This window comes from Platalea leucorodia (genome assembly GCF_965183815.1).
Source record: "Platalea leucorodia genome assembly, chromosome: 1".
NCBI classification, from domain to species: Eukaryota; Metazoa; Chordata; class Aves; order Pelecaniformes; family Threskiornithidae; genus Platalea; species Platalea leucorodia.
In genome coordinates, this window is record NC_138823.1 from 72528041 (window position 1) to 72540514 (window position 12474).

At 40.8% G+C, this 12474-nt stretch overlaps 1 protein-coding gene across 1 annotated transcript in view; it reads left to right on the plus strand.

Moving 5' to 3' along the window:
* EPB41L4B (erythrocyte membrane protein band 4.1 like 4B) overlaps window positions 1-10595 on the plus strand; it is a gene marked incomplete at both ends in the record, with an annotated part of 177372 nt that extends 166777 nt beyond the window's left edge. The window contains 3 exons of the mRNA XM_082304048.1: window positions 4670-4738; window positions 8737-8900; window positions 10526-10595. Of these exons, the coding sequence (XP_082160174.1) occupies window positions 4670-4738; window positions 8737-8900; window positions 10526-10595 (303 nt within the window). The remainder of the gene's footprint in view (window positions 1-4669; window positions 4739-8736; window positions 8901-10525) is intronic.
* Between the last annotated feature and the right edge of the window lie 1879 nt (window positions 10596-12474).

Consider the following 12474-nt stretch of genomic DNA (forward strand, 5'->3'; position numbering starts at 1 on the left):
CTTTGTAGAAGGAAAGAAAGTTATGGCAGGGCAGTGAATATACTGACTACCCTAAATGTAAGAGAATATATCCAAATTAAGCCCACTTCTCCCAAAAGTGGTATTCTTTTTGTCACAGTAAGGACATTTGTAGTATTCCCCTCTGATAGTAATACCAAAAATAGCTAATTTTGTATCAGTTAACACATTGCAACTGCTGACTCATTTTCCACAAGTCTCCTGCAGTTTTCATTTCAGGTGGGAATACTCTTTCTTTGTCTCCCTCCGGTTCTGTTTGCTTTTATGAGAATGTTACAGTTTTTTTCTCCTAACCCGTCTAAAACGTGTTTCAGGAAAGTACAATTGTTTTTACTGAGATTTTAAATTCTATCCAGAAGAACTTTTTGCACAAATGCAAAGGAAAGGAGAAGGTTCTTGTCCTGTTGTCCCTTTTCTTCCTTCACCCTCCTTCATTCTTCCTTGCAGTATAAATATCAAGGAAAATTAGTGCTGTTAATTCTTTCTGGTTGTGGCAAAGATACCTCAAAAATATGTCACCCCAATGCACAGCTAATAATGCAACAAGAATCTTTGAGTATTAGCAGAAAATTATCCACAGAGGAATAAAATTTCACTCATTTTCCCACAAAATCAATGTGACGACTGTTATATTGACTGGTTTTCAGATTTTTCTCCTTAAAGGTTGCTCGACCACTGGACTTTCCCTGAGGCTGTGCTGATCCTTTTTGTACTATTCTTTTCTTTTTTTCTTTCTTTTTGTTAAGATCAACTGTTCTTTTAAGCTTAGTAGATTCTCAACTTGCCAAGCTAAATATTCTGGACAAGGAGATACTTGTCCAAAGTAGTTCTGCTGTGGTAATGCACCCTGACCTTTCAAGCAAGGGGCATCTGAGGTTGTGAAACAAGACCTCAGCATGCGAGATGCCGCTGGAACGCACAACGCCTTCACTCCCCTTTCACGCCATGCCCCGGTGACGTGACAGTTACTTTAAAGTAACTGGACCTGCTTTAAAGGTTGTTTTACGGTTGTGACTTTGGCTGCAAGACTGTTTTCACTCCTGCAGAGAGAGCAGGTGTGCTTAAAATCAAGTTTTATGCTTGTCTGTCTATGCTGTTACCGAGAGCACAGCTCTGGCCTCTTGTTGCTCATGATATTTCTGCAGCCTCTGCGACACTAGTTAGTCCCTTTGGCTCCTGTGGAAGAGCCTGACTGTGCCAGAACATGCTCATCTGAGCAGCTCTGCAACGTGGACGTGGTTGCTGCTCCACCTGCCACCACAGGAATTTTTGTCCTCAGTTGTAAACTTCAAAGCTGTTATTTCTCTTGTCTTATACCAAAGCAGACAGAATACCTCAGCAGCTTGTCTATAGGCAAACCACACGCTATCAGGTACTGTGTTTTGCTAGTCTGAGCAGCTACAATTCAGCTTCACGAGAGTGTCCTGCACGCAGAGCTGCCCACCTCCTCTTCCCTCTCCCTTTTCCCCTCGTGTTTGCAGTCCCAGGTGAAGCCTGGAAGCTGCTGAAGGTCTCCAGAGGCTGGAGGAACTGCAAGTTTGCAGTAGGTGGTGGAGATGGCTCTTCTCTTCTTCCTTTCTCAGTGCCCAGGTGGCATCTTTCAATAGGTGCTGCTGCAGCAGGGAGAAGAAAGCACTCAGGAAAAGTTTAGGGACTGCTTCTGCCACGTGAGTCAGGAGACATTTGAAGATATGGTATGTCTTCCTCCTAGGGCAGGGAGAGAGGCTATGCTCTGTGTGGGGAATGCATAACATTTAGGTCTTCACCTCCTGTTCTGGTCATGGAGTTGTTTTGCTTTCTGAGCTACTCTCAGAGTTTTGACTCATGCAATAAATTCAACCCCAAGACAAGGGTCAGGAAGAGACTCACACGTGACTCTGCTTTCCTTGTGTGGTGGGGTGGGAATCACAGGGTTTTCTTCCTCCTCCCAGGTGCTGGCAACTGCTGCTGTCATCAGCACGCTGCTGGCCATGGTGAACAAGCAGGACAGGCAGGCCAAAGTATATTCCTAGGTGAAAAGACCTTTCCAATTTCCAAATGCAGTTTCACATAAACAAGTTGCTTAACTGATGCTTTCCACGCCATCTCCCCATCCTGCATATCCTCAATCTGAAAAGTGTTCTCAAATATACGTAATTTTTCTGCCATTGTGTGGATGAGGACATACCTACTTCTTACTTGAAAAAGCCAAGCCATGAATAGATAAGAACCTCTCACCTGTGCTGAGGATACAACAACAATGTTGTCTCTGCTTTGCCCGTGGGAGCTGGCAGCAGCGCTCATATCAAGGCCCCAGGCCAAACCAATAAACTCTGTTGGGCCATTTGAGTAACAGCGGTGTCTTCTCAGGAGGAAAAAAGAGGAGAGAAAGAAAGAGTAAATTCTACGGACTGAGCAAGATGATTTCTGTTTGTCACTCTTAAATTGAACACAAGTATGTTTTTTTTTTCCCTCTGTTCCTTCATTTCTGTTTTCAGTTTCTTTAAAATGCCAGAAATTGGTGGGTTTATAACCTAGAGAGCCTTTCATTTGTTGAGATTGTCTTCTTCCTGAGATTAAATAAGCACAGCTCCCCGAAAGAGGAACTCACGCTGATAACTAAGCCAGATTAACCGTTTTTTTGCTGTGTTTGATGCGTAGGCTGGCCTCAGGCACGTCCACAGATTGCACTGTACTGATTTTGCAAGAGAGCATTCTGCATAGCTGTGTGCCGCAGAATGCAATCAGGGCTGATTCTTCTTATGCGCCTCTGGTCCCAAATCCCAGTGCGCTCTTAAATATTGTTCTGCGTCATTTTTCTTCTCTATATTCGGTAACTGTGCTTCATTTCCCTAACGAGACCAACCTGAAAAATTAGAGAGATTTTGGCTGTAGCATACCAAACTCATACTGCGTATGAGCAACCAGCTTCCCATCCTTGTTTGCCTTTGGCTCAAAGATTGTGTTTGTAATGGAGTGCACTTGTATTTTGTACTGTAACATCATATTGTACACTCTTCGTAACCTGAGAATGACAACTTGGGCTCGCGGGTATTTGCTGTCTCTCAGAAGAGTGAGATGTGCTAGAGCTGTCCACGTTTTGCGTTGACAGACTTGGCTCTGGGTATGACGTAACATAACAAACTTGCAAGGAGCTATTGCTTCGAGCAAATGAGTAGGTTCAATCGGCCATGTAGTATACATACGCTTTGCTAACAGACATGAATATAGGACTATAAAAGGAGTCTGAAATTATCTTTAATATGTTTGCCTAGAAAATTGTGATTTAAAAGAATTTCTCCCTTGCACAGTTTATTCATTTGCGCCTGTGTAATTGACTTACAAACACCTCTGTTCTGTTAAAAAGGTATTTACATGCTTAACTGTATCTTTGCCATCCATACGCCTCATGTGTAAGAAGCCTGACAATTAAAGCCAAGATTAATTCCACATGTTTGCAGAAGTGGGCCCACAGATGGCTGTTAATTTCCCTTGGCATCCTTATAAGCCAGTATGTTTTCTGTTATTTTATTTACAAAATAAACACTATACATTTACTTGATTATATTCGACGTCATAATTTCAGGTTTTACTTTGGCCTACAAGGGCTCAGGGCCCTCCGGGTAGCTTTCCTCATTATTAAACAAGAGTTATATAGCTGTAGTTAGTGAATTATGCTTGAAGACATGCAATAGCAAACAAATGCACAGCAGTTTCTATAATAAAAGTGGAAACTACACTTTTACAGTGAAAAAATGCATTTTTCCAAATGGAAAGCATGACGTGCAGTTCAAAATTGATACCTTTATTTGATATTTTGTTCTCTCTGTGAACGAATGAATAAGTCTCCGTTCTAGAGAGGAAAATCATGAGAAACAGCATTCACAATGAAGTGGGACAGAGATTGTTGCTGCTTTTAATATTTCTTCAATTTCAGTTAATGTTTGAAACGATTTTAAGGGTGGAAGTGACTTCCAGCAGGGCCTGGTCATACCAGTGACCATACACTCATGGACCGAGCCCTGGGAGCTCTCAGGCTTCTCGGCACATGGACGTGTTGGTCTCTCACCTCTCCATCGCCAGGCACCTTTCAAAAACCCCTCCTAAGGTCATCCTTTATCCACAGCCCTCCTCTTGACACAGGACCTCCTAGCTGCCTGAAACAAACAGTTGTCCCTGGTGCCTTTTTTATACATGGTTTTCTTTCGATCCCACCTTACGTGATTGTCTTTGGCAGCAACTGTGAAACTGGAAATTTGTAAGTAAGTAAAGCACAAGGTCTTTACCCAAAGTTCCTGCACTGCAGAATTTGCTCCTGCACTTCATATTACGTATTTTAAAATATAGCACTGGCTGAAGGAAACAGGTAATGATCCAATGGCTGTTGACAGGATTGGAAGATACATTGTATGCAATCAGCTCCATATTTGCACAACAGATTTAATTACACGGTAAAATTAATCTACCGAGTTTTCGTATGTATGCTTTGACTATTCATCCTCAGGTTTCTGTATGCATTTTTGGAGAGGCCTTTTTTGGTCTGGTCCAAGCACTGCTGAACTGCTCTAATTTGTTGGATATGTCACTGTAGTTGCAATGCTTTGCTGCTTTTTTTTTTCTTTTGCATTTTTATGCTCTGAAAGTAACATCTTTTTCTTTATCTTTTTTAAAGATAAAGACATTCCCTGCTGATACATCTAATCCTTTTTTCGATCCTTTTACAACAGTACCACAGTTTTCTGTAAGTAGAACGTGCAACTAAAAAACTGTGTATTTAACACAATTCCAACTGATTTTTTAACAGTGTCAGAAACTTACGCGCTAAGTAGTCCTCAAAAAAATAAAAAAAATAAATTCCAAGTAGAAATTAGAGTGAAAATCAGTCAAATATTCCCATTATACAAACAATTAACTTGCCTGCCTTCGGACATTGCTGCTTACTAGACAGAGGACTAAGAGTTAAAGGTCAAGGCTCACCACTAATACAGTCAGTTCCAAAATGTTGTTCAGTTCAGGACTGTAGAGGACACTTGTGAAGCTCCATAGCAGCTTTCCAAGGAGCAATAAGGGAGTGGGAAGACTTAGTCCTCCGTCTAGCAATTGCATGGCCTCCTGCCTGAAACTGCCTGCTGTGCCATCACAAGAAGGGTCCTGATTTTCATTGAATTGACATCCGAATTTTAAGGAAGAATTATAGTTAGTGTGCTGATGACTACAGTGTTATCCTTGTATAAACTCCCAGGTTTACTTAATAACTTGAATCAAGCATTGAACTTAATTCTTGTTAAACTTTCACAGAAGTTGGGATTTAGGGTTTTTGGTAAGGTAAACAACAGACAAACAGGAAACAACTATTTGACAAGTTAAAAAATAAGTCCAATCTAAGTCCTACTTTAAGAGTGGAGACATTATGTAATAAGTATGACACAATTATCTACTCCGGCAATTCAGAGCATTTTAAAAGATTTTTGGAGGGCTTGTTATAACTGAGTATGTCATGTGGGACCGATTATAACACTTTCTGTCCTTTCCAGTGTGAGAAGTGATTCCGATCTGTAAGAAACACTCTCTGATTATAATTATAAACCACTGTAACTGACTTACAGTTTTAAAATTACATTCACAAAATGAAGCATTTCAGACTTTAACCTTAACTTTTACTGGTAGCAGCAATCTATATCTGGCATATAATCAGAGACAAGTAACTTCAGTCACTGTTGGGCCATGTGCAGTAACTGTCTGCACTTAATGGTTTAAAGAAAGAGGCTTTTCTTTCACAATAAACCTAATCATGATTTGATCTAAATGTTGGTTTTCTCCAAATAGGTATTTTAAAGCTAGAGTTAGGCTCCCCAAGCCATGTCAGTGCCACTGTTGAGCTCTGTTTAAAGGTATCCGAAAATACACGGGAATATGTCACAGCAACTTTTCACTAGGTCAGCCAAGTCTGGATAGTATAATTGTGGTAAAAGCTAAACTAAAGTTACAGTGTTTGTGTCTTTCATAATACTACTTTATATAAGCAAAAAGATGCTCCAAGAATAGCTTTCCGACTAATTGGTAACAATTGTCAGGAAATTATTTTTCTGCCTGTGACAGTTATGATGAAAGCAAAATTTAGGAGGGCTATATGAAATATTTTTTCATCATTGGGGTGATAGAACTTTAAAATATAAACAGAAGCTACCCTGATATACTTTCCCACAGAAATTTCCATCTTGCAGAAAATGGCTCTTTTGTGGCAAATTCAAATGTTGAGATTTTTGTTATGCTCTGTCAGGAGAGAAGCAGCAAAGTAAAGTTCAAACTAATCTTTCTGAAATTCCCTCCTCTCCCGGTAGAGTCCCATTTCCCTGGGCAGGGTGGAGAGCAGAATCCAGATCACAAATATTTAAAACACCATTACAATAAAAATCTAATAGCGTGTGATCCATCGTACATTCCTTTAAGCAAATTATGTACAAATATCCATGGTAAACCAGCAGCTACCTAGAGGACTGCATAAAGATGGGAAAACAATCAGGAAGGTTAATTACACTTTGGTCCCGTGTTTCATGGTTCTCCGTCCCAGCCCAAAGAGACGTGCTTCTCCCCAGCAGCGTTTCAGCTTGTTCTGGTGCGCAGGCTCTGCGAGGGCTTGAGGGCAGCTACACCGCAAGTGGGAGCTGTAAGGGAAGGGTCTAGATCAGTGCTAGGGCTTGCAGCCAGATCTGACTCTGAACGATCACACGCAGTTCCAAACAGTAACCTTAGTTACTCTCTTTCCTTGTTTGTTTGGTTTTTTTCCTTTTTCTTTTCCTTGCTTCCCCTTCACATTTTTTTTTTTTTTTTGCTTGGAACAAAACATTGAAATGTTATTAAGAGGAAAAAAGTTATGAACGGTGACATTTGGAAGGCTTTACCTTTTGTGTAGGGCTACTAATTTGGTGGTGTACATGCAATTGTGTTGATTTTATCAGAGGAAAAATTCGAGAACCTGGTTGCCTGGAATGTTTAAAAATAAGGTTCATGCCAGGAACCCCTCTGAATTTCAGAGACTTACATAGAGAAATGACAGGCTTGACGACCATATTCTCAGGTTGGTATGAGTCACATAGACTTAAGTTAATGAAATTATATCTGATTAGACCAGTTAAATATTTGGCTCAAACATACTGTGCAAGCAGATATATATAAAAAGATGCTTTGGATATATACCGTAAAACCATTATCCAGAGCAAACACACTTTAGGGCTCAGGGTAAATCTTCAGCAAGTGCCATTTGTCACTGCTCTGCTGATTTCAGTAAGGCTGGGAGAATTTACATCAGCTTCACAGAGTGGTGCCTCCTTCTCATGCCGGGACGAGGATCCTGTATGAGGAACACCCAATTTGATATCCCTGTAGCCTGGAAGGTTGAGTTTTAAAAGCTGAATGACAGAGAAGTTTGAAGAGATGGTATTAGTCTGTATTTACACACATAATTGGCCAGGGTTGGAGGGAGAGTTTCTTTAGTTGGTTTTACATTTTCCATTTTACTAATTTTGTGGAATTAATGGAATTCCTTCTGCTTCAAAGGTTGTTTTGAAGCATATCAGATGCTTTTAGCTGAATCATGAACAGAGGTATGTTAAAAAATGACAATAAGCAAGCAAACCTAATACAGCCATTCTTTCCTGGGCTCAAATAATTGTCCCACTGATTAAACTGATCAGTTTGTGTTTAGCATTAATCCTATGTGGCTTGCAGAATTTGAAATATAATTTAGACAAAGAAAAAAAAGTTGCTACTTAAATAGCTGGGTAAATATCATATGCTCCCATATGATGGTGACTTTTCTTCCTCCCTGCTTCAAAGCCTGAACCAAGTTCAGAAGAAAAAGTTGTCAAGAAAGAAATGCAGCTGATACCAGTAGGAGCATATCCTAATGGTCCTGACGCACTGACAAACTGGAGTTGCTCTGTGCTCTTCCCAGGTCAGGGTCATACATACACCACAGGCACTAGCCACTGTGGTTTGGCATGAGAAATAGTCCATGCCAAAAAGCAAGACAGGGCTGGTTTATTTTTAGGCGTCCTCCCTCTCCAGTTGTATAGGCTGGCCCAGTCTTTGCTGTAATACTGCTGCACTAATATGCCTCACCTGAAAGACAAGAGATGGTTGCTTGCTGTTTGTTTTAAACCAGCACTTCCAATATTGCTTTAACGTTGCCTGTCACTAGATACTGCAGAATATTTCTCTTGAGGCATGTTCCAGTTAGCAAATGTGGGAAAGGGATGGAGACTTTGAAACTTGGAGTCCTACAAGTCTGGGCTCCTGGCTGTTACAAAACACAGAGTAGTCAGAGGACCCACCAGCAAATTGTATAGGTTTTCTGAAGAATAGTCCAGAAATCTCACTGGTCAGTGTTCTGCCTTATTTTTAGAGTAAATGCAATAATGATAAGTGGCATTCTCCAAACTGATTATGTCTTTCATCTCAATGCTGCCAGTCCCGTACGTGGAGTTTCATCTCACGTAGTGCATGTTGCCGTCAGGCTTGTCCCTCGGGCGTAGCTCTGAAAAAGCCATCAAAAGAGGTGGCTCTTCAGCATCCACGGAGGTTGCGCTGAGCAGCTATAGCTACAGCCTCCCGTTTGTTCTCATTATTAGTTGCTGTTACTGAGTCTTTGGCAATGAAATGGATGGTGAAAGTTAGCAAGAGCAGTAGAAGCTAATCTACGCTTTTTTTCTTTCCGTGTCTGTATACATTTTTTTGTAGGCAGAATTTACAGACAGCAAGTTACAATGCTGTGCAGTGCAGTCATCTCCTAAGATAACGCCGGTAACTCCATCACCCATACTGAGATCTTTGGCGGAGACTATACCAACTCCAACGGTCCAGACAGTATATACGTCGCATAAACCGATTTCGCTGGCAGACAGGTACTGTGCAGTTCTTTCACAGAAATACTGTGATGCTCTCTGTATTAAAGGAATCAGCTTGATTTCTCTTTTTCTGTCGTAATTACCATAAAGTGCTGTTTCCCCTGATACCAAAAGATTTCCAGTTGCTGCTTGACACCTACTTCAGAATAGGTGGGTTATGTAAAGAAATACCTATAACTCATATCTGCTCTGAGAAAAAAACTACTTTAATTAACTACTGCAGCCAGCAACCTACCATTTCTATGGCCAATGGCCTGGAGAGAAAGGGTTGCGCAGATTTTCCTCAGGCAAGTCATTTTGTCTGAACCGCGAAGGTTTTCTTTTAATAATTGCTGTTGCAATTTGTTTTTTGAAATTAAATGTCCATGAGGGAAAGCTGAGGTTGAGAAATGTCTGCTCTTCTAAATGAAAAACAGGCACTGGTTTTCTTTCTTTTTCTTCTTTTTTTTTTTTTTTTCTTTTTTTTAGTAATGTCAAGCTACAGTGGTCTGTCTTGTAGTTTCTCAGAGAAACAACAAGCCACCCCATCTTTCCACAGGCAGCTTGCTTTCAGTTTTCTATTCTTCCATCCTACCAGTTTTGCATGCTGGCTTTTTATTCCAGAATTTAATCAAAGCTGAATTTCCCAAGCTGATAATTTACTGAATACAAATGTAGGAGTGGATATACTCAATAATTCTGGAGCAAAAAAAGTCCTAGGCTTATGTTGAAGAGAAAAGTATTTCTTGGGCATCATAATAAATTAGCCTTTTTTACTTTTGGATTCACAGTCAATTCCCGATGTCATTTGTTAATTATTTTTTGCAGATGTTGGTTTAATTGCACCTGCACACTTGTTCAACATTGCTAACTCATCTAAAAATTTATCGTTCCAGTGAAAATGTAATTCTGAAGCTGTAGTGCTGAACTCAGCTTCTGTAGGATGTCTCGAGCACAAGTGGGTGATTCCACCCCTCCTTGTCTATGAATGGGCTGCAAGGTTTCTGCACTGCAGTTTAAATCTCCAAACTGCTTTACAAGCCTTAGATACTTAACTCTCAGAACAACATAGTAAACAGGATTTTTTTTCCCCACACTATTTATTAGGAAACGAGATCGCTAACCCAAGGCATTGCCAGTGTTGCAGAGCATGCGGGTTCCGGGGTGATTTGGTGTGTTAGAGCAAGGACTTCAGGCTCTGCTTCCCACACCCTGATGTGTGCACATGAAGTAGGACTGTAGTAAATTCAGAGTATGTAGATGGCCCCCAATATCAAACCATGCAGAGGAGCAGAAGGCTGTAATACCCATCTTTTGTGGTGGCATTTACTGTAGCTGTTTCATTTTAAGAGTCCTAGTCCAGCTTCCTTTGAAATCCGTAGCCTTTAATGGGGGCGAGATTAAGTCATAAACTGTTTTGCCATGTAGGTCTTTTTATGTCCTTTTTCTTGCTTCTGTTTGCTCTTCAGAAATATCAAGCGGTACTTGCTTTTGAATCAGCCATCAGTTATCAGCCTTTTCACTGAATTGAGTCTGACCTTTTTTCCTCTCCTTTGGTATTTTGAAAATGTTAATTATTTTAAATTGAAATCTGAGGCTTATTGTTGTTCCCATAATTGGCTGTTTGTGCATTAATTACACAGCGCTGAGACTCTGAGGCGTGAACTTGAGAGAGAGAAAATGATGAAAAGACTCTTGATGACAGAATTATGAAATTCGCACTTCCGTCAGATGGAGAATGGATTGGGGCCTTTCATGTGCCTTCTGTCTGTTTACATTCCTCTGCTTCTGTGTACTCAACATAATGCATCGGGAAAATGTGTGATATTCCTGGCTCGCCTGGATTCACCACGGTTGGTTAAAATTAAGTCTCGGCTAGACTCTAACTTGAAGGAGTTCCTTTATTCATTTGCTGCTGGGAAATAAACCTTCAGTCCTTTATCTCTCCTGAGATTTTATACTATTAACACAATTAATTTCAGGTTTGGTTTTGGTAAATCTAGGGCAAAAAGGATCAGCAAGGAGCATACTGATTTCTATTGGGAAACACTGTTCTGTACATATGTTAATAAGTGCACAGAAATTAATGTTATGCAGAATATTTTGATAGTAACATAGAAAATATGTCATTTTGTACAACTGAAAATTGCAATGAGCTACTGCTATTTGTTAAAGAACCATTTTTAAAGCAGAAGAATGATTATTACATCCTAACCCCAGGACTGTTAGTCTCCACAGAAAAATAAACGGCTGTCTTATTAAATTCCTAACCTTAACCTTTACTCAGAGATATAAATAGCTGCAAGGGGGAAAGACACCCCACCATACAGGTATACGCACCCAACACTCCCTATAGTTTGTCATCTTGACCTAAACCTTCAACTAAATCTTACCGTATTTCCATTAATGAAAAAACCAAGTTGTTTAACGTAATTTGCTACTGACTTTCTAGCTTGATACTGACTTTTTTAACTAAGTGAGAAGTTTTACCTTCTCCAGGTTGCCTAGGCATTAGGGCTCGCCCACACTCGGACAGCTTCTGCCCCAGCATTGACGGTTGCAGAGCTTCAGCGGTGTGGACGTAGCTCATGCAGGGAGGATTTTTGCCTTCCTGGGTAGATAAACCACCTTCCTGACTGACATGAATTGATTGATCACTTTAAAGAATAATAACAATGATAGTTTATGGCATAGCTGTGTCTATACCCATTTTTTCACTCTACTAACCAGCACGCGTGTACTGGCAAACCTGTGGAGGGTACGCCTGGCTGTACGTCCCGTTCACCTTCGGCATGCAAGCAGCCTCTACGTTCAGTGGGGCTATCTCAGGCATCAGGTGGGGTGGGTGGTCCAGTGCTAGCAGAACCGCCGTCCCGGGGAGGGTGTTTATGGTATACAGGTAACGCTACCAACTATTCCCTAGGAAAAAACCAGTTGTTCTCCGTTTCCCCCTGTTCAGTAGTGCGGGGTCATCTAGAAAGCTACCAACAACTGACCGTCAGCTACAAGGTACTCTTCCAACAGGAAAGCTTTTGTGCGTTTTGTATGGCTGAAGATGTATATTTTTCTGTTACTCTGTACACTGTGTTCTCTTGTTTGTATTAAGATAAAAGATTGCCCTTAATTTGATACTGATTACGATGGCTTTATCTCAGCTTAAGCAGTTTGTGTGGAGGCTGGGAAGTGATTGCTGTGAGACTGGGTTTCCTTCAGAGTTAGCTTGTGCTCTTTTTCTGAAATGAGAAGTCTTGAGAGCATTGTAGGACTGTGGGTTGTAATGTGGAGGTTTAAAACTACTTGTCTATTTTATATTTACTGGGACAAGAAACTAGCATGAGGCTCCCCAGTTAAATCCACCAAACCCAAACCTTTCTGGTTGCCATAAAATGGGGCAAAATAAGTAGCACAAGCGTTAGTTAGAAATTCACAATACAAAATGAAATGAAGTAGCTCAACATGTGCAATGGGCACAAGGAGCCGTAGAAACACACCTGGATTGCAGGTTTCAGAGCACTCAGGTGACTTTGCTGGGTAATCAGATACGACTTGTCCCCTGTCCGTCTTCTAGTTACAGTGCCAGGACACTTCTGTT